Source organism: Ascaphus truei, chromosome 5, assembly GCF_040206685.1.
Source record: "Ascaphus truei isolate aAscTru1 chromosome 5, aAscTru1.hap1, whole genome shotgun sequence".
Classification (NCBI taxonomy): Eukaryota; Metazoa; Chordata; class Amphibia; order Anura; family Ascaphidae; genus Ascaphus; species Ascaphus truei.
This window is the reverse complement of record NC_134487.1, coordinates 168312622-168335362: the sequence shown is the minus strand read 5'-3', so window position 1 is coordinate 168335362 and position 22741 is coordinate 168312622. Positions and strand designations below refer to the sequence as shown.

At 44.4% G+C, this 22741-nt stretch overlaps 1 protein-coding gene across 5 annotated transcripts in view; it reads right to left on the bottom strand.

The window, feature by feature from the left end:
• Nucleotides 1-22708, bottom strand: part of SLC25A48 (solute carrier family 25 member 48) — a 138604-nt gene extending 115896 nt beyond the window's left edge. For 2 of the 5 annotated variants that reach the window (XR_012801765.1, XR_012801764.1), the window contains exons 1-2: nt 4249-4470; nt 3611-3654 (exon numbers count right to left, since the gene is read on the bottom strand). Coding sequence is in view for 1 of the 5 variants with exons in the window: in XM_075601194.1 (XP_075457309.1) it covers nt 3611-3654; nt 4249-4294 (90 nt within the window). In the remaining 4 variants the exon portion in view is untranslated. Of the gene's footprint in view, nt 1-3610; nt 3655-4248; nt 4471-22644 lie in introns of those variants that run through there. The other 3 variants (XM_075601194.1, XM_075601195.1, XM_075601197.1) reach the window with 3 other exon arrangements.
• Nucleotides 22709-22741: the final 33 nt, after the last annotated feature.

The following is a 22741-nucleotide window of genomic DNA, read 5'->3' as shown; positions in this document are numbered from 1 at the left end:
TAATCATTATTTGCGGCTCGGTCCCCCGGTTACACATATGTAACTCTTAGCATGTTCAGCCGAGGACATCTCATAATATTCTTATATTTAATAAGGTCACTCATTCTGAGATCTCCTCGCGTACCCGCACCCCTGGCCCCCATCAAGAAATCCTTTGAAGCAGGGCTGTGGGTAGTGAACATTTGTCACCGGTGCTATATTTCACACCCAATGCCCCAGCCTGGGTCCTAGCTGTCTCTACCAGCCAGATGTGTTAACATACACCAAACATCCTCTGTACTTTTCACACCCAACTTCAATCAAGCCTTTTGAAGCCCAGATATTTCTGAAAAGACACCACGCATTCTAATGTATTTTCCTAAACTGTAGCTCATTAACCCCTTAAGCCCCAGTGTGTGTGTGGTGCAGACACTGGCCCAGAAACAATACATTTATACAGGGGAATAAACAGTTGGATGGCTGAAGCAAGGCAAAAACACATTACTGGACCCCAGTCCAGTTAACGCCTTGCTTCCCAGGTGAGAGTAGAAGGTGGCCAAATGGGGTGTAACCCCTTTAATCCCGAGCCAAATCCCCTCTCTCTTGACAAAGGGAGAGGGAGAATGGGGGGGAGAAGTGAGAGAGAGAATGTGGGGGGGGGAGAGAGAGAATGTGGGGGGGAAAGGGAGAATGGGTGGGGAATGTAGAGAGAATGAGGTTGGAAGGGAGAGAGAGAATGTCAGATGGAAGGGAGAGAGAGAATGTCAGGTGGAAGGGAGAGAGAGAATGTGGGGTGCAAGGGAGAGAGAGAATGGGGAGGGAGGGAGGGAGGGAGGAGAGAGAATGGGGGGTAGAAGGGGAAGAGGGAGTATGAATAATACAGCAGAAATGGGGATGCTATTAGCCAAATACCATTATAATATTTATTTTTAAGTGATGGCGTGTGTTTTATAATTACATTTTTAAAGTGTCCCGGTTTTTATATTTGATCATCTGGTCACCCTACATATACTTGCGTAGCAGAGTTCCCCCTGGGCCCCTCTCACTTCCGCTTAGCGGAGGGACCCCTGCGCTGTGCCGGGAGCTGCAGGGTCGAGCGCGTCGCCAAGGGCTCCAAGCGGCATGTACAGCCAGGCACCGCCATCTTTAAAGAGTTCACGCATGCGCAGCAGAGTTGCGGCGGCCATTAACGCGATTGCAGATGGGCAGAGGTGGCGCTCCGTAGCGCAGGGATATCCCCAGTCGGCGCATGTTAAGACAGAGCCTGCGGCGACCATTACAGACTCGCGCATGCGCAGTTTCAATCGCGCACGCAGCCCCAATGTAAAAGAGCTCTACAAAGGACTACAACACCAAGCTGCCTATGGGGACTGCCCTATGATCCCTGTCACATGCAGCCAGACAGCCAATAGGGCTTACAGATTCTCCTGCTGCAATTAGATACATTTTGTGTGCAGAGAGACAGGAGTGAGTCAGAGCTGGGAGCAGGTTAGGAAAGGGTGTTTAGGGAGTATTAACCCCTTCACTAGGCCAGGTTACCCCCCCCCCCCTAGGCCCCAGATAGGCCCTGAGCCATACCATAGATTGTGGTTGCTACAGGGACAGGCCCTAGGTAGGGAACCCTCAACTTTAGTTATTTGTCGACACAGTTCACCTGCTGTCCAGCCCTGATTATCGTGTCTTGATGCAGACCATTGCTCAAGATAGAGACTATCTTCCTGGTGGGATTGCCTGGTGGGACACCACCCCACGCCTCAAGAGCGGAAGCATCGTGGATCATGCTTTCGGATCCATCAGCCAAGTACAGCATCTGCGCGCCCGGGTGTGGACACACCCGGAAGATACCATCAAGTCACCAAGTGCACCAACTACACACCTCATATAAGTGGACAGCGCTGTTCCATACTTGGGTGGGGTTGTGGGACTTTTGAGACACTTGGGTGGATGGTGGTGGGGTTGAGGCCCAGTGAGGCCGGTTACAGGGCGACATTACTGTGATGCTGTTGATGTTATATAGTTATGTGTTATGATTTAGTTGCATATAGTAAACTGTTTTATCCATAACCGGGTGTAAGTATTTACTCTATGTGGTTCCTGTATCAGGGGTTATTCTACACACTAGAATCCCTGCACAGGAGGAGGCGCTGTAAGCAGTACATTCCAGGATACACCCCAGGCTCCCAGTGGCAGAGGTTCAGGCCTCCTGTGAGCCTGTAGAAAAAATGTTGTATGGTGCTCTATAGAAAAAGCAACACTAGAGAGTTGTAAAAATAATAATCTTCATATTTGGATAATTAACCCATTCAGTAGATGTTGGTATAGAGAGAATGGTTGTCCCAAAAGATGTATGACTGGTAAACTATGATCCCACGTAGCACAGCAGTAAGGATATAATGATAGACAACTGCCGGTGACCAGTACTAATAAACATCCAATTCCATGGAACAATACAATAACATAAACCTTGTCCAAATTTTATAGGTCAACTGGAATAAAGTCACATGGGATGAATGTCCACGATATACAGTAAGTCCAATGTATCCAGCGATCCAAGGGTTAAGTGTGCCTCCGCCTGTGGATGAACATGATGAGGGAAAGGAGAGGAAAAAACGGAGCACTACATCCAGTGCTGGCAAAGCCAAAAAATAACGACAAGGGTGCGTTCCCACAATGAAAATTAAAGCTGATTTAATGGATCAAAAACAAACAAAAAACACCAACGCGTTTCGGACTATAGATAGCCCTTTATCAAGGTGAATACAAATAGCACTCCAGAAGGTAAGTGTGTATTCACCTTAATAAAGGGCTATCTATAGTCTGAAACGCGTTGGTTTTTTTTGTTTGTTTTTGATCCATTAAATCAGCTTTAATTTTCATTGTGGGAATGCACCCTTTTCGTTATTTTTTGGCTTTGCCAGCACTGGATGTAGTGCTCCGTTTTTTCCTCTCCTTTCCCTCCTGTGAGCCTGACAGTTAACGCACCATACACCTGGTAACATATGTAGATTTCCCCACATGGTCCCTATCTGTGATTGGGGAGGGGGGGAGGGTGTTCCACTTGTAACACACATGAGCACAAATTCAATGGAACACATATGCGTTCCATACAGTATACACTGAGTGTACATGCGCAGCAGTGTTCATGCAAAGCAGCACAGTGTTTAATGAATGCATCTATTACTTCTCCATTATCTTACAGCTAAAACTGTACAAAAGACAGTCAGGGCATGTTAGAAGAAGATTGTATTATTTTCCCAAATCTTTGTTATTTCTCACATTTACATTAATAAATATTTCACATATTTCATAATTTATAAATACTAACTGTGTCTGTTATATGAAGTTTTCGTTAGAAAGAGTGTATGGGGAAAAGGGGTGGGCATTATTGTAACAATAGCCTCGGAAGACTGAATTTAGATTAAAGATCCACTTGTGCCCCCTATCGTTCCTGCAAAGTATTACGGACGCGGCATAACACAATTTTGCAGCCAAGGCTCAGCCTTTGTCACAGGGCCGCAGCATGCAAAAACTTTTCGGGGATTTCCACTTGGTCACGGAAAAAGTAAGTCTTGCTACATCTGTACATTACTGTAAATATGAATAATACATTCAGACAGTGAAAATAAATTACCTTAACAGTGTCCAGAGGATGCCCTACAATAACACCAGCAGCTCCTACAGATATATAAAAAAAGATAACAGTTTTTACAAACAAATGTGGAAGCTCAGGGTGTTGAGAAACTTAACCCATAAGCTGCTCTTATGATGTGCCCTGTACATCATGAGGGCTGACAAGTCAGGGGTCCAAATGACATACAGGAAATGTCATGTTATACTTGCTTGTTTTATAGGGGTGAACACAATCAGGGCCTCCTCCACATTGTTTCACATCACTTGGGTATAGTTTCGACCATGTGATCACTACCCTAAGTTACATAGTTACAGTACATAGTAGATGAGGTTGAAATGAGATGAGATGGACATATGTCCACCGAGTTCAACCTATGTTAAATTTAGATGACAGATACTTATCATATATTTGTATTTACAGTACATTTGATAGTCAAGTAATCAAGTGGTCACGAGCAAAAGAGTTAAAGAATATATTACAGTAACTCATCTGACAGCACAAATATGTTCTTCCACAACAATCAGTTGCCAACAAGTTACATACTAAGCTTTGGAATGTTTTACTGCAAATAATTCTATATACTGCTCAAATATTAATATGTAAAACATAAGAAAATTCTATGTTACTATATTACTTACCTCCAAGGTACCCAGCTACAAAATCGTGTATCTGGAAATGTGCCATACTTGATGTGGGATTCACAGTGTCATTTCTGTTACTGCGAACCTACAAGTCAACAACATGGTCTTTCAGATTTGTATTTGCTTTCTTTCAGTCCAAAGGTAGTAATGCAGAAAGAAAATTTGTTCTGTTGCCAGTATCAGTACCTTGTGTCATCTGTCGTACATTGCTGTGTCCTACTTGACTGGTTCATGATTGTCAGCTTTCTTCTTTAAACCATAATTTACATACTTTCATTTTAAAGGGGGTGGAATTAACTCTTGGAAGAGTCACAGTGATTCTATCATGTCCAATAAACATAAATCTTGTGTGCAGCCAATAAAAAAGCAATCTTTTCATATAATTTCCTCCTTACAAAACAATGTTTAACCCATATCTAACTTTTTACTTTGGTTTACATGACTTTCATCTAATGATTAATAATTGTAGCGGTTAATTCCACTTTTGTTTTTTTTTTAACATAGAAACAAGTGACATTGCACATTGTGAATACACTACAGCTTGGCAATTGAAGTGTGATTTATTAACTAACTGGAATTTTTGCAATAAGCTGTAGGAATTGCATTTTCTTGCTATTGTATGACTGAAATAACCTGTTATTGAGCAAAGAATCTTACCTGCATAAACATTAAATACATTTGAATAAAAAAATCTGAGGCCACTGCTAAGGCTGCAATTAATAGGAGCATTCAGATCAGTATCCCACAATGAGACACAGTTAAAAAAATCCAAACTTACAAGTGTAAAGGTATTATTGCAAAGTTTCACAAATTATGCCTTAGGCTTACATACACTGTAACCTTAAGCAGGAAGTATTTTTGTGATACATACTTTACATCAGCGTATACTTTAAGGAGTTGCTGTCGAAGGAGCAAGAAAGAAGTTACGATACACAGATTATAATGCGATGTATCAAATTATGCATCTCTCTGTGTCATTGTTTTATCTTTTAATCACATCAAAAATATCTGCCTGTATTGTTGCTTTCTGACTGCAACATAGTGTACACTATGTTTCCCTTTTCTTTCACAGCTTTATCAGCTAAACTTAAAGATTCTTACAGACAGTGCACCGGTCTTACCTGTACTGTAACAAACTTAAAACCACTGAAATAAATGAGACCACACCTTGTAATTAGAAGAAAATGTCACAGCTTTATTTTCACAACATTTTTTAAACCCTTTAAACTGCCCTGCAGCCATTAGTGTGAAATTACTATGGGGGAGATCACAGGCCAGATCTACAGGCTGGCTTTTGTCTCCAGGTTGATGGATGCTTAACCCCTATTCCTCACGGTGGAGGCATCAGTGCTTCCTCATAGTTGGCCTCCAGCCTTTCACCTTAGGGCTGGGACCCACTGCGCCCGGCGGCGCGGGTGGCCGCGTGAGCGCTACTCGCCATTGCCTTGTAGCCTCACGATCCGGTCCCAGTCCCTCCTCACTGCCAACTGACTACATACTGTGACGCGTCAGCCAGCAGGGGATACAAGAGAATTGTGTTCCCGTGCGGCGACGCGTCACGTGGTCTCGCAGTGAGCCAATGAGGAGGAGGGGAGGGAAGTCTGTGTGTCTCTGCAGCCGTGAAGCGCCCGCCCCTCCTCTCTTGTGCCCGTTTCGCAGGCTGACCCTGCTCCGGGAGGAGGAGGAGGGGATTTCTGGGAGTGTGAGGGCTATGGTCACTGCCGGAAGCGGTGTCAGGGAAATAAATATATATATATATATATATATATATATATATATATATATATAATATCTGCTGCTTTTGCTGGGTTTTGCAAATAGCTTGTGTTTTGGCCCGCCCCTGTCATGGCCCACCCCCCTGCCACATTTTGAACACTCCCCGCCTCCCCTCCCTATGGTGCCGGTTTCACTGGAAAGGATGCAGCCAGCTCCTGCTGAGTTCATCTTCTTCCCGGGGAGGAGAGGCAGCAGCATATTTGGTGGTTGGGGGGGGGGGGGGGAAAGACAGAGAAGCAACACGGCAGAGGGGTTTCCATGTGTGTCTGTGTGTAATGGCCCCGCCCCCCACATCATGACACCCCGCCCACCCGACCCGTTTTGATCACACACCCCCGCTCCTAAAAAAGTTTCCTACAGACCGCATATCGTGGTCTGTGTCTGTCAGCGCCCCGCCTGTCTGCTGTGCGGGCGCGCTGACTGAGGGAGCGGGGCCTTAGCCTTATGTTTTGAACAGAGCCAGCCCCCTACTGAAAAGTTGGGCGCCTCCAGTCTGCCGATCATCCTTGAGACTAAAGCCGGGGCTGACCACAAGTCAGCACCTGGTTCTTGATGCATCGTGTGCATCCCCAAACTGACTGGTGCTGCAGTTCCACCATTTCTCTGATGAGTGCGGTGTCACCTCTGCTTTGTACAAAATATGTTAGTCCTGCCTAATCTTAACTTGGGGATGAGTTGGAGGGAGGGAACATGTTAAAAAGTGTCCCTCCAGCATCATGGACCCTTGTTAAATACCCCTTTTCTAGCCCCCCCCTTGATGTTGCCAGCTCCCTCCCCCCTAGCCCCCTACCATTTGGTCCCCCGCCTGCCACTCTATCCTTAGGATTAGACCCGGGGGCCAAACCCACATTGGCGCCCCCTGTTCATGCTAGATTGTATGCATGCCCAAACTGGCTGGTGCTGCAGTTCCATCACCTGGAAGCCCCAAAAGGGGACTTTGGTAATCCCCAGTGCATGCGCTTGAAGGGCCCCGGCTTATATTGATGATGAATATATCTAGACCCTTATCCGACAGATGCACTCCATTCTTCCAGTTATCATCATTCACCTTAAATTGTGGGTGCTTTAGCACTTTTTCTTGCAGGAAGAGATGATGTACTTGCCCATGGCTTTGTAATAAAAATTCCTGGATTTTTCCATCCATGCCCAATTTCTTGCCCCCCCCTCCATGTGAAATGTGGAATAATCTTGGACCAGATTATTAAGGCCTAATATAACACTCAACTGGGCACAATCTGCATACATTGTTAAAAGCACTGTACGCATTTGTGATTGGCCACGTTGTTACCTCTTAAATACAAAAGCATAATATGGAACTTGCATTCATAGGTTTCGAAAACTAATTTTGTAATTGCTCCCACCTTATACCTCTGTGTCCTAATCTTCTCCCTTTCCACCTCTCTTCCGAACCCATTTGTGGGCCGAACCCCTGGACCCTCACTGTTTCCCTTGCCCAATGTTTGAATGAATGGCCTATGAGCCACGCCTCACTCTTGTCAAGTATGAGACAGAAAAAATGTTAGCGTAATTCAGTACATTCAAAATTTTCTGTAGCCGGAACTGATGTACCTATTACATGTGTTGGTTCTGAGTCCCAAATGCCTTGAGATCCATATCCCTTATGCTACAACAGCGTTTTAGCACACTCTTAAATTGATACCTTGTGTCCGTACCAGGTCCCGTAATCTGATATCCTATCTGCCAAAGGTGACTGTCTCCTATTTTCACCTCTGGACGCATCTCCTACATACAGTGTTTAAAGGGGGATTACAGGTGGCCCTTGGAGTTCATACAGAGGCGGCACATTTTATTTGAGTGCGGCTAGCTCCGCAAGCCTGGGGATGCCCCGGCATGCTAGCCGCACTCCCTCGGCGTGCCGCGCGTCATCGGCGTGCCGCGCGTCATCGACGCGCGGTCACGCGTCATCGGGTGCCTGCGCCCCCTGCACGCACGTCCAGGGCTCCCCGAGGGAGCCCTGGTGTCCCGCGATGTGGGGGACGGCGGCAAGGGGTTCCGGGGGACCCGGCGGACCTGGCAGCGGGAGGGAGAAAGCCCCGATCGGAGGGCGCTCCTCCGTGTCTTCGGCGTGCGCCCGGCACCCTCTGGCGCGTGCCAGGTTACTGCTGCGGCCGAGAACGGGCAAATGCTCGAATAAACTCGGCCGCAGCAGTAGGAGCCCGCAGACCATCAACGATATGCTTTTTTTTCTGCAACAATTCCTGCAACAGTTTGCACAACATGAGTAATGGAAATAACATGGTACACTGCCCTGGATAAAGCAACAATAGCCACAGTCTGACTGGGGGAGACTACTACAGACGGTGACCCACACAGGGTACTGATTCTGGGATTTAAACCTGCCCCATCATGTGTGCGAGAGAAAAAAACCCACATGGGTTTTTTGAAATGGCTGCTCAGCAGGAGTAAGACGCGCTACAGGAACACTTACATGAGGTACGAACTCTGCAAGTAAAGTCTGCTACACCTGTTTGACTACCAGCTGTGGTTGTAGCATATACAGAAAAGTATTGATGCAGGCTCTTGATGTAAGTGTGAAGAATACACCTGAAAGTGCCAGAATGAAGGATATATTGTGTATATGGTCAAATAAACTCGGCCACACAAAAGAGTGATCCTTCAGGCCTTATTATGATGATGAAGATGACTTCTAGGTGGTCCCAGCAACAGTGAGGCACACCAGCAAAATGCCCATAGGATTTTGGGGGTGCCTATACCTTGGGCACACAGAAGAGTCATATCCCTATGTGCTTGACCATGAGTGCTGGTAGTAAGAGGAGGACCAGCTAAACAATGAATATAACCGCCAGCTACTGCAGCCTCAAGCAAAGCATGGTGGGAACAGTGAAATTACAGAAGTTCCCAACATTGAGTGTGATTTCTGTATTGTGGATGTCTTATGGCCTACCAAAGCAAAGAAAAAGAAGAAAACGAAAAGCGTTTCTCATCTTAAAGAGGAAGTTGCACAAACATTCGAAGATGACCTGGTGATGTCAGAAGGGAGGTGAGATGTCCTGCAGCCTAGAGTAACTGGCAGATTCATCCCAGGAATAGCAGAAACAGCAGATGGCTACAGGCAGAAGTTGCATGACCTGAAGAGGTGTCAATCCAGTTCTGACAGTGAGAATCCCTCAACGAGCTGTATCAGAGAAGCAGACCTGGAAGAAATTAGTGACGATCCCTGGATTTGCATTGAAAATGCACTGCAAAGTCCCCGGCATGACTGTTATCTCTCCCATGAACAATTGGAAAAGGACAGAGGAGCTAACACCAAGCTACAGAGGTATCTGTTTCCAGCTCTTCTTGCATATGCAACTTTGGAAATGCCAGAGTGTTGCCTGCTTAATGAGTTAGAGGACCTGAAGATGTATTTGGAGATGGCAAATGCGGCTATTACTGCCATGGACAAGAAGCAGAGCCACTCTGACAAAATTATTTCTATCTTGAAGTAAAAGTATGAGGAGGCACAGGCCGAGACTAGAGTCTCCCAAATGGAGGTTCGCCGTCTCAGCACGGAGTTGGGCATCTCTCAAAAGAAGTTCTACAGTCTCAGTACAGAGCTGTAAGTCTTTCAGAAAGAGGATCACAGTTTCAGCACAAAACTGGAAACCCCTCAAAAGGAGTTTCACAGTCTCAGTACAGAGCTGGGTATCTGTCAGAAAGAGATTCGCAATCGCAGCACGGAGCTGGAAATATCTCAAAAAGAGGTTTGCAGTCTCAGTACTGAGCTGAAAGTCTCCCAGAAAGAGATTTGAACTCTCAACACAGATATAACATTCTCGCTCTATGAGGTCTGCGGCCTCAGCCCATACCGTAGATGTGTAAATAGAAGGATCCTGAGTGGTTTAGATATGTTAAAAAGAGAGAACAGAAACCAGAAAGGTTCAAGATCTGACTGACCTAGTCAGTGAAAGATATGAGAAGCTTCACGAAGAAAAAAAGGAGCAGAAACAAATGGAACAAGAAAAGTTTGGAAGTGTAGTTAGCACTGAGAAATCAGAAACTGCTTTGCAGCAGGAAAAGAGAAAATCCAAACGACTTCAGTCAGAACTTTCTCAGATCAGAACAGACTGAAAGAAAGGAGAGAAGCATTCTAACACTTCAGAAATACTACAGAGCCCTTATCCAAGGTAGAATGGAGAATGAAAGGTATCGGTGGAATGCTCCTCAACTGTCGTCATACAGGCTGCCTACAGCGGAATGTGTCATTAGGTCACGGACATTTTGCCATAATCAAATTACTGCCAGCATTCAGCCGCAGACCGACCATTCATGCAGCTGATCCGCTGCTGGAACCCCCACTGCTGCCGCTTCTATGGTAAGTTTTACTGGTTAGTGGGTTAATTTAAGGGGTATTAGTGTTTAGGGTAGGGGGTTAATTTAAGAGGTTTAGTGGTTAGGCTGTGGGGTTAATCTAAGGGGTTTTAGCGCTATGTGTAGGAGGTTAATTTAAGGGGTATTAGCAGTTAGTGTAGGGGGTTTACTTAAGGGGTTTTAGTGGTTAGGGTAGGGGTTAATTTAAGAGGTTTAGGGGTTAGGGTGGGCGGTTAATTTAAGGGGCTTTAGCGCTATGGGTTGGAGGTTAATTTAAGGTGTATTAACAGTTAGTGTAGAGGGTTTACTTAAGGGGTTTACTGGTTAAGGTAGGGGGTTAATTGAAGGGGTTTAGTGGTTAGGGTAACTGCTTATGGTGGGGAGTTTTAGGGTATGGATTAGGGTAGACGGTTTTGGCACTTACCTTAGCAGCGAAGCGGACGCAATCAAATGTCCTACACCGGCCTGCAAAGGAATGAAAGCTTGTCAGCTTTATCCCAAGAATAAAGTCATATTCTTCAGTCAGTATGGAGAATGCAACGACAAAGGAAGAAGTTTGGACATTTGAAGTGTTATTGCACTCCAGTCAAAGGTTGGAAAGTGTCAGCAGCAGATGCTACAGGAATGTGAAGAAAGCTGCTGGTGTGACTCAGTTCAGCTCTAGATCTGCGTCATATCTAAGCAAGGTGTCTTATCCTATAACTGCATCTGTAATGTTGTCTCAGTGCTATAGTCTGTTTTCAACAAAATGCAGAAAAGAAGAATCAAATTATGACTGAGAAGTGCAATACAAATACAGTCATGCTAAAGTGCTCACCTGGTATGAAAGAGATTCCTTATTATGAAAGTAACCACTATAAAGATTCAGTCTGCCACTATAATAAGACAGAAATCTATCTGCTAGTGCATGCTGAGAAAGGCGTCACTGGTTATCCAATGGTGCTTTCGTCTTAATAAATTAAGGCTTTTCCAAAAGAGAGGCCAAAGACTAAGTCGGCCAACTGCAAAACAGAGATGCTACAGGGTACAGTTAGAGTTGATGAGAACTCCACCAAGGTTGAGCTGCTGGAGATCAATGATCCTGAGCCAGACCAAGTGGTCACGCTAGTAACAGGGAAGAGGAGATCACACGACGCATTGAAGAACTCGTTGCCAAGTGAGTAAAAGAAGAGTTGGTGAAAGGAAAAGATGAGCTTGAGCAAGATGCCCTCCGCAGGGTTGAGGAAGCTAAGCACATCATACAAAAGCAGTGATTTAAAAAACTAAAGCGAGTACTGGAAGAGATACTGTTTAAGTGCACAGGCTACAAGGACTTTGTTACCAGTTTCCTCTTCAACCACGACTACACACTGTGGTCACAAACTGATAAAGAAGTATTAAGCCTCTGTACTTCATTTCCCCAGTACAAGATAATTGCCCCAAAGGCAAAAATCCTACGATAAATTACTGGTGGGTGTGAAAAGTGCTTTGAGAAAAGACTGTGCACTAAGGAAAACCATGAAGGTTCAGAAGCAGAATGTTCAAAGTTTGAAAAGAAGAAGCGATGAACTTCAGCGCTTGCCTTGAACAGTCTATATTCTCACCACTCTTTGCCTCTAAAATCAAAGAGACCCAGATTCACAGGTGTCATCGGAAGCCAAAGGAAGTGTCCAACAGTGTGGAAGACACAAAAGGGATTAAGGGGAAGTTTGAACACTTAATCGTTTTTTTAAACAGTTCCTTGGATTTCTGTCTGTGTTTTACATTATCTGATATATGTCTTTCTTCCTAGCAATGATATACAGTATACTTTTCTTAGTTCTTTATTTTCCTGAGAAATCAGTATGATTCGTTAGCAAAAAAAAGTTAGCTAAGACAAGGGATTTATATCTCTTTGTTCTGAGGGTCTAAGAATAACTTTGAATATAGCATAAGTTACTACCTTTAGATACTTTAAACTGAGCTGAAGTATCTAGTAAGCTGTATCTTTGCTGAAGCTGATTGAAGAAATAAAAACTTTTGATTTGAACTGGAAACCTGATTCCTGAGTGTTACAGTACATCACGAATACTTTTCTAACAATGTTAAATTAACTATTCTGACTGGTTTATTTAACATGCGACCCACAAACACGTGTTTTGGGGACAGTGACAGGCCTGATATCATTCTACACTATCACATACTGTAACACTGTAGTTAACGGTACAGAGCAACGAGGATTGCCAGCAGTTTATGAAGAAAGAATAAAAAGAAGATTTACTGTATTTTTACAGCAATGTTTTTATTTATTTTTTGTTGGATTATTCTATAATGAAGAGGACCATTGACTTTAAGCAAGATTGAGGATATTTCAGTTTATGAAATGACTGCTGAAGTAGACACGTGGATTTTTATGATATTCAGATGGTATAGGGAAAAGATTCTCATCTCTAATATACTCATGATAAAAAAGCCTATTTATTTTGTGGCATGTTCGCTGAGTTCTGATAATTTTTCTCTAACACTCCTCTTACAGTTCTGGCAGCATTTATTTTCTCCTGCAGTCCTTCTTTAAGATCTCATGCTGAATTAATTTAATTGAAAATGTTCTGCCAAATTTATTTTCTGGGAAAGGGAAATATTAGAACCATTAGACTTAAGTGAACTGTCTGCATATTAAAGTAACACATAACACAAGTAATACATTTTTCTAATTTTGTTGTGTACCAGGAATGGAACATAACATGGGAATACACAAGATTATTATGCAAAAATGCACATGTTACGTGAATGTGTAAGCACGTTAGCCCCTCCACCTTTTTACTTGCAGCTATTACAAAACAATGAATAACTGGCATGTTGTGTACAGATGTAATAAGATTTACTGCTGTCGTGGGCACTGCGAGGTCCACTGCAATTATTTATTTTTTGCAGGGTTAGCGCAATTGTCTCGGGAGAGCGCCTTGGCCTCAAAAAATGGCGTTTTAGCATCAGTCATATTACTCTGTAGTAATGATAGGCGGCGCTTGTGTGCTAGTGTGTCTATCATCTACATGTAAATGCAATGTAACCCATCCCTTATTCCTGTTCATTTCATATGATATCCCATTTATTTAAATGTAATTGTTAACAATTAGCACCACTACAACAAACCAAAGACCACGACAGGGAGCTGGACTTCCCTACAAGGAGAGACAGCGAAACAAACAATCTATGTACTATCGGGCGGAGCGGGAGCATCACCAGTGGGGAACCCGGTGAAAGATACCAACCTCCGGTCTAAAGATACCTTTCAAGGCCTCATATACCCATCTAGATGTAAGTATCTAGCAGCTGTGTGGATGAGGCTTCAATACACATGAGATACTGCGCAATGGTCTCCTGTTCTCTTTGATTGCAGATTAACAAACATCAGAAGGAAACCAGGAGGTCAGACTGTGGACATTTTCCAACTAGTTCTTCAACAACAGGACTAATTTATCAGGTTCACGCACTTGATAGTGCGCCCAGGACTTTGCTCTCTTACTAACCCACCACTTAGTTTCCTAAAAACATCAGATGGCTAAATATTATTTTTAAAATATGACATTTTGTTAGATTACACTATATGACAGTTTAGAGACAACTAACAAAGACATTGTGAAATAATAAAATCTTCTTCAATAAAAATCTTCTTATGGTAGCTTTTGTGCGGTTTAATCTCTAAAAAAATTATGAGAAAGTAATTTATTAATAATTGAGAAGAAAATGATGCATGAATTATACTGTGTGGTGGCCGTACTACTGAAAAACTTGTATGGAATGTATATGTGTTGTGACAGTCACTGACTCAGTAAACTGGAATGGAGGATGTGTGTACTTTCCAGTACTAAACCAGTTAACATACAGTTGGAGAACTGCATACACCTGCAGCCTAATTAAGCAAGATGCCTGAGAGACTGCAGGTTTAAAAAGCAGGAAGTGGCTCACACAAAGGGGGTCATGCAGTAAGCCGCGGAAAGGCACTTCTCGCCTGTTTCACGCCAAAAATGCCTACCCCTATTCAGTAAGGGGCGAAAACGTGGCGAGAAGCAAAAAAACGCCAATGTGTTTGGCGGATTTTTTTTTTACGCCATCGGCGAGGCGAAAAGGCACTTTTCACCTCAACTAGGCATTTTTTCCACCACGCTCAATTCTAGTAGTGGCGAGTAGCTTTGCGCCGCTATTCGCCAATCTAGAATGGCGTTTTTTTGCCGAATCCTGCACGCCACAAAAAGTAGGCAAGTTGATGGTGAGAGGCTGCTGATGAGCAGCGGATCGGCACTTAGAAAAAATTCAGGCCTTTTTTCTGGCTGTGATTGATGCCGGGGGTCTCCGGAGTTGATACCATTAATAGCAGCACTGGAGCCCCCCGGCATGCATCCGAGGCAGGAAAAATGCATGTAAAGCCCACTTCATTACCTTAGCGGCTAACCGCTAAGGCAATGAAGGGGTTAAGCCGCCGTTCCAGGTTTATTGTAGGTAGCGGGGGTGGGTGAAGGGGGTATTTGTCCCTTGTTGTTTGTTTAGGGCTTTTTGGGGGAGGTTTGCGGGTGCACTTACCCCCTTCATGACCGGGGGTTAAGCCCTCCCACTACCCACCCGCAAGCCCTAAACAAACCACCGCTGGGGCCAAATACCCCCTTCACCCACCCCCGCTACCCACAATATAAACAAAACACACACAACAGCCCCACACGAAATAAATAAATAAATATATCTATATATATCTATATATATATCTATCTATATATATATATATAGATAGATATATATATAGATAGATATATATATATATGTTACCCCAACAACCCCTATACCCCCCTAACATACACATATATGCACATACAGTATAGTAATGGGCACAATTACTATTATCCACAAATGGATAATAGTGAATGTGCCCATTTTAAATACATTAAGAACAATAAATACATTAAATACATATAGCACTCACCCATGTCCGGCTGCCACGATGAAGGCCATCCTCATCTTTATCCTGTCCCATCCGCTGCTGCAAAACAGAAACAAGAATAAAAACATCCTATGTAATGTCCCCTAACCCCTTAATCACCATGGCGGTTAGTAACCGCTACAGTCATTAGGGGTTAACCCACCCTCACCCACCACTCGGGAGGCCTACATAACCTCCCCCACTAACCCCCCACCCCGTGAGGCCTAACCACCCTCACCCAATACCCACAAGGGAGGCCTACCCACATACCCTTGGGGCCAAAAACCCCTCCTCCCACCCCCAGTACCCACAATTAAAACAATACAGTTCCCCACAATAAACATTATTCTATTTATTAAATACATTACCCACCCCCTGTGCCCCCCCATAAATACATGATTTATCCTTTTACATACAGGGTTCATACCCCAGCCCCACGCGAGTCCCCGGCGGGCCTGGCGGGTCACCTTACAGACCTACAGGGTACCAGCAACTTGTTTCATACAGGTTCTGGAGGCCTGTTGGTGGGTCCCGCCAAGCGCCATGGCCCCCAGGTGGTCTCCGCGGGTCACAGTGGGCCACAATTGGGTCCCCATGGTAGGCCCGTGGATGTCTGGGAGCCCCGGGTCAGACCCACAGGTGTCTGAGGGGCCTCGGGTGGTTCTCACGGGGGTCTGGGGACCCACGAGTGCTCACTATGGGTCCGCGATGCCCCAACGGATGTGAGGCCACCGGTTCTTCCCCGCAGGTATCACCCATGGACCCACGCAGCCTGATACCCGTGAGATACCCGAGGATACCGCAGGTGGTCTCCAGAGGTCTCACGCAGAACCAAGGAACCAACCCTGAATGTAAAATAAATAAACCTGACCTATACATTCAATACATACATCCCCCCCCCCCCCCAACACATACAGTACAATAATTTGCAAAATAACTATTATCCAGATATGGATAATAGATTATTTGCCCATTATTAAACACATAAAACATGCATAAATCAAAACATGAATTTTTTTATCTTAAAATCACCACATTGCATGTTTAAATAAATCCAGCAGCCATTGTAAATATAAACCAACAAAAATGCAGCTACACAAATGTCTATGAAATGTCACACAATTGCATTAAGTGTGTACATGATGCAATTAATCTGTGCATCATGTAACACTATGCAAAATATATGTAACAATAAAATACAATATGAACAATGTCCCCTAACCAGCAATGCCATCATGAAAATCAAATAGAAACTAAGCAACATCAATACAATTAGCATCAATCAATTAATCCATTTCCTCAAACAATTACAATGCAATACAAATCAATTATACAATTCCCTATTCAATTCCTAAAGCCAAACCATTGCCAAAACAATTCTAATTTAAAGTAACCACCATCATTCTAATCTAAGTACCATAAAGAAGCCATTACAATAAACGTTTAACTAAATACAAATTACATTATTCACAACAATGACAAAATAAAGCTGATAAATACATTAGCCATACATGAAAAGAACATAAACATTAGCAAACCAATCAATTATTATCCCTGTATGTCTATCCATATAGATTGATATACATAAAATACAGGGGCAATAATATAGCATAAAAAACAATGCATTTGCATACAAAATTCACATACAATACACCCATTCAGTGTCCGTGAAGAACCTCGTGGGTCCCCAGACCCCCGTGAGAACCACCTGGTGGCCATGGCGCTTGGCAGGACCCACCAACAGGCCTCCAGAACCTGTATGAAACAAGTTGCTGGTACCCTGTAGGTCTGTCAGGTGACCCACCAGGCCCGCCGGGGACTCGCGTGGGGCTGGGGTATGAACCCTGTATGTAAAAGGATAAATCATGTATTTATGGGGGGGCACAGGGGGTGGGTAATGTATTTAATAAAGAATTATGTTTATTGTGGGGCAGTGTATTGTTTTTATTGTGGGTTCTGGGGGTGGGGGTGGGGGTGGGTTGAGGGGGTATTGGCCCCAAGGGAATGTGGGTAGGCCTCCCTTGTGGGTATTGGGTGAGGGTGGTTAGGCCTCACGGGGTGGGGGGTTAGTGGGGGAGGGTATGTAGGCCTTCCGAGTGGTGGGTGAGGGTGGGTTAACCCCTAATGACTGTAGCGGTTAATAACCGCTATGGTGATTAAGGGGTTAGGGGACATTACATTGGATGCTTTTATTCTTGTTTCTGTTTTGCAGCAGCGGAGGGGGCATGGACAGGATGAAAATGAGGATGGCGTTCATCGTGGCAGCCGGACATGGGTGAGTGCTATATGTATTTATTGATTTGTGTTTATGTATTTTAAATACACAGGGTGTGTATGTTGTTTATTGCAATGTTTATTGGGGGCAAATTATTTATAAAATATTTTACCAGGAAGTAATATATTGAGAGTTACCTCTCGTTTTCAAGTATCTCCCGGGCACAGAGTTAAGACAAATAATACATGGTTACAAATAGTTACATAAATGAACAGGGTATACAATATATACAAGACATTGCATGCACAGTTAAAGATAATAAATATTATGGGCGTATGAAACAGTTACAGACCAGATTAAAATGTGTGACAGCTTTAGATTTGAAAGAACTTAAACTGGTGGTGGATGTGAGGGTCTCTGGTAGGTTGTTCCAGTTTTGGGGTGCACGGTAAGAGAAGGAGGAACGTCCGGATACTTTGTTGAGCCTTGGGACCATGAACAGTCTTTTGGAGTCTGATCTCAGATGATAGGTGCTGCTTGTGGTAGGGGGGAGGAACTTGTTCAGGTAGCTGGGTAGCTTGCCCATAAAGAATTTGAAGGCAAGACAGGAAAGGTGAACTTTGCGCCTAGACTCGAGTGATGACCAATCTAGTTCTTTGAGCATTTCGCAGTGATGTGTGTTGTAGTTGCATTGGAGAACAAAACGACCAATTGAATTGTAGAGGGTGTCAAGTTTGCTAAGGTGGGTTTGAGGAGCCGAGCCATATACTATGTCTCCATAGTCAATAATTGGCATTAGCATCTGCTGTGCGATACGCTTTCTGACCAGGAGACTTAGGGAGGATTTGTTCCTGTAAAGTACCCCTAGTTTGGCATAGGTCTTGGTTGTCAGGGTATCAATGTGCCTTCCGAATGTTAAGTGGGAGTCCAACCACATGCCCAAGTATTTAAAACTAGTAACAGGAGTTAGGGTGGTGTTAGTGTTGGTTCTAATCTGGAGCTCAGTCGCTGGAAGCTTTAAAAATTTAGTCTTGGTCCCAAATACCATTGTTACAGTCATGTCAGTGTTTAAAAACAGTTTGTTTTGGGAAATCCAGTTTTCGAGTCTCAAAAAGTCAGACTGAAGTACATGTTCAAGGTCGGAGAGGCTATGGCTGTGTGCATATAAGATTGTGTCATCTGCATACATGTGTATTGAAGCTTCCTTACAAGCTGTGGGAAGATCATTGATGAACACTGAGAAGAGTAGGGTCCCAGAACAGAGCATTGCGGGACATCACAGGTGATATCCAGGGGGTTGGAGTTAGAGCCTGAGATGAACATATGTTGAGATCTACCTGATAGGTAGGACTGAAACCAGTTTAAAGCGTGCTTCCCTATTCCAGAGCTCTGGAGTTTGTTAAGCAGGATAGCAGGATCAACAGTATCAAAAGCCTTTGCAAAATCTAGGAATATTGCACCAGTGAGTTGATCACGTTCCATTCCACACTGTATTTCATTGCAAACTTTTAGCAGGGTAGTTACGGTAGAGTGTTTGGGGCGAAAGCCAGATTGGAATTGGCTAGGGAAATTTGACTTGGTAATCGCTTAGTTGGGAGTGGACACATTTTTCCATGACTTTGGATAGGATTGGAAGAAGGGAGATTGGTCTGTAGTTAGAGACAGTGTTTTTGTCCCCACTTTTGAAGATTGGGACAACTCTAGCAGTTTTCCAGGTCATAGGGACATGGCCTGCAGACAGGATAGAGTTGACTACGGAAGCAACTGGTTTGGCAATGGCTGGGGCACCAAGTCTTAGGAACCTAGATTGCAGTAAGTCAGGTCCACATTGGCTGCTTAGTTGTAATTTGAGGAGCGCTTGTGTAATCTCCTCTTCAAATACTGGGCCAAATTGAAAATTGTGGGCAGTGTTGGGAGGGGGTGGGGCTATATGGGTACTCCCAGGATGAGATTCAGGTTTGTGATTTGGGTTGCGTTTCATTAATAAGTTAGTAGCACACCCCACAAAGTAGTCATTGAATGCATTTGCAATGTCGGTGGGATTTGTCAGAGTAATAACCCCCTTAGTGATATTACTTGGCTACTGATGGTTAGAAGGCTGGAATATGTTGTTGATAACCTTCCAGAAGTTAGCTGGGTTTGATGTATTCTGGAAGAGATTGTCAGAGTAATATTGTGCTTTTGCAAGCCTTGTTTGCCTTGTGTACATGTTCCGTAGGCATCTGTAGTGATTGAGATCCTTGGTAGTGCCAGTTACTTTGTGGCTTTTCCACAAGGCATCCCTGAACTGGTAGAGTGCTATAAGGTCAGGTGTTACCCATGGAAGGTGGGCACCCCGTACCATTATTCTGCATAGTGGAGCATGGGTATCACAGAGTTTTAAGAACTCGGATTGGAAATAGTCAAGCGCGGAATCAGGGTCGGGAATTAAATCGATTCTGTGCCAAGGGCAGTGGGTAAGGTCATCCAGAAACTGTTGTGGGTTAAAGTTTCTAAATGTTCTAGTGAGGAGAACTTTAGGGCTTGATTGGGGCGGTTAAACTTTCCTTACACAGTACACTATTGCGTGGTCACTGAAAATGTCAGGAAGGATGCCAGAGGATTGGATTCTGCTGGGATTTGAGGAGAGAATCCAGTCAAGCAAGGAATGGTTGTGCGATTTCAGGTTTGTTCGTGTGGGTTGGGAAATGAGTTGCGATAGGTTAAGCGATTTAATTTGTGTGTGAATTTTGTGGTTTTTAGGGTCAAGCCAATTGAAGTTAAAATCCCCAAGAACTAGCAGCTCACTCTTTTCATTCAGAGAGGAAATGGAGCCAAGAAACTGGATGATATCAGTCAGGGATTGTAAATGTCCCCAATAAACATGCTATTCTGCCTTAACCCCTTCATTGCCTTAGCGGCTATCCACTATGATAATGAAGCAGCATTTATGTATTTTAATAATATTGTGCGGAAGCAGGGGGTCTCCTGAGCTGAACCGCATTGATTTGTGGCTCAGGGACCCCCTGCTTCCCGAGTTACAGGCCCCGGTTTGGGGCATCGGTTACAGTGTCACCGGCATCTTTATAGCGGGCACGGCGCGTATGGGACGCTATAAAGATGGCGGCGACACTGCCACCTGATGACACATACCGGGGCCTGTAACTCGGGAAGCAGGGGGTCCCTGGTCCACAAAGCAATGCGGTTCAGCTCAGGGGACCCCCTTCTCACTGTACAATATTATTAAAAATACATTCATGCTGCTTCGTTACCATAGCACATAGCTGCAAAGGTAAGGAATGATTGTTTATTGATATGGGTATTTTATTCATACTGTAGATGTGCAGAGGGTCTCCGGAGCTGAACCGCTTTGGTTTTAGGTCCGGGGACCCCCTGCTTCCCGAGATACAGGCCCCTTTAAGGGGTGCCGGTATCCCTCAGCTTTGTTTACATTCCGCGGTCACGTGATCGGGACATTTAAATGCAGAGGGATACCGGCATCTCATAAAGGGGCCTGTATCTCGGGAAGCAGGGGGTCCCCGTACCTGAAATCAATCCGGTTCAGCTCCGGAGACCCCCTGCACATGTACACTATGAATTAAATTGTATTTAAAATCATTTTTAATGTGCCAATATTTGCGCCGAGAGAGCAGCAGATCTCTCTCTGCTGCAAACACATCTCAGCAGGGGATGGCTTCTCGGCAGCTTGTCGCCAGGCAGCCTGTCTCGCCACAGGTTACTTGCCATTCTTTGAAATGGTGGTGGCGCATTCATTCACCAGGGATTAGGCCCTTCCTGCATACAGCGAGGTTAACACGCCAAAAACATGGCTAGTTCAAAACCTGGCTAATGCATTTTTCCGCTGCTTAGTGCATAGACCCCAAGGTGAGCTTGTTTTTCCCCAAGAGGGTGGAGAGACTTCTCCCAGCTAGGAAGCCCTAGCTGTTGCTCTGGTCCCCCAGTCCTGCGAGGAGCTTTGCTGCTGGGACCAGCTAGGGACCCCAACCCAGGATAAAGATAAAGATTGCTGGGAGCTGGACACAGCCTGCTCCCCTGAACCGGCATTCCTGTTTGCTATTGGAGCTACAATACAGATAAGACTTTATTGTTATACCTTATTGTTATACTTTGTGGAGCACATGTTTTGGGCATAACCAGATTAGCTGGCTGCCCTGTTAGTAAGGGCTCAAGAAGTTGAGTTAGTTTCCCTAACGGGAATAGGTTTTATTTTCTGTAATTTGGTTTCTTAAAGGGACAGTGCACCTGTACTTTATTTGGTTGTGGCTAATAAACCACTACAGTTTAAATTTTCCCATCATGTTTAGCGTCTTACTGACACCTCCGCGAGACCGTCCTGCCACAGTGTGTAGCACATGTACCCCCACCCTCTAGGAGATACTTGTTGCAGCTACAGATCAGGACAGGCTTTTGGTGTCATCTAGGTTCGTTCTCTGGTGTTCAACGCTTCCAGCTTCATTAGGCTCTAGGGGGTTATAGAGGCAGTCTCATCTGAAGCACATATCATAGACACAGGCCCACTGACTCAAATCCAGGCAGGTGTAAAAAGTAACAAAGGGTTCTTTATTGGAGCAGTCACTGCAGATCTTTCACAGCGGTGCTTAGGTCTCAGAGTATACCAAGCTTCTGGATGGTTCTTGCTCTCTGAGTCTGGAGCCTTCAGATCTTGTATGGCTGGCCAACCATGAGGGCTGACTGGCCTCTCTCACTTCCAACAGAGAGCAAAGGCTCTCACGCCCACACCTCAGGGAGGAGGGGAACAGACTGACTAACTTTGGCACTGCCACTCTGAGTAACCAGAAGGGGAGGGCTCAAGGTCTGTACCTATACCAGATAGGCTATACATAGGCCATGAGTCACCACCACACTTCAATCACTCAGAGAGGAGCATGAGGGGGGTCAAAAGCCCACAGGATTGCCTGTCATAGCCTACTGTAGACTGCATAGGGCTTATGTGACAGGGGTAAAAAGAGGTAGAATAGACTAACCATGTTACATGTGTGTTATTGAATTTCTGTGCTTGCACGTACTATATAACTTGTATGTGTGGCATTGAATTTCTGCACAAGCACAGTACAGGTATTGACAATTTAATGCAACACATACAGTACCTTACAAGAAATGGATGCATGAATTACATTACCTTACAGTATAGCCGGAATTGTTCCTACACAAACATGACATTGATGCTCATGAGGCTGCCCAACCTGCACAACAAGGATGAAAACAAGAATTAAACA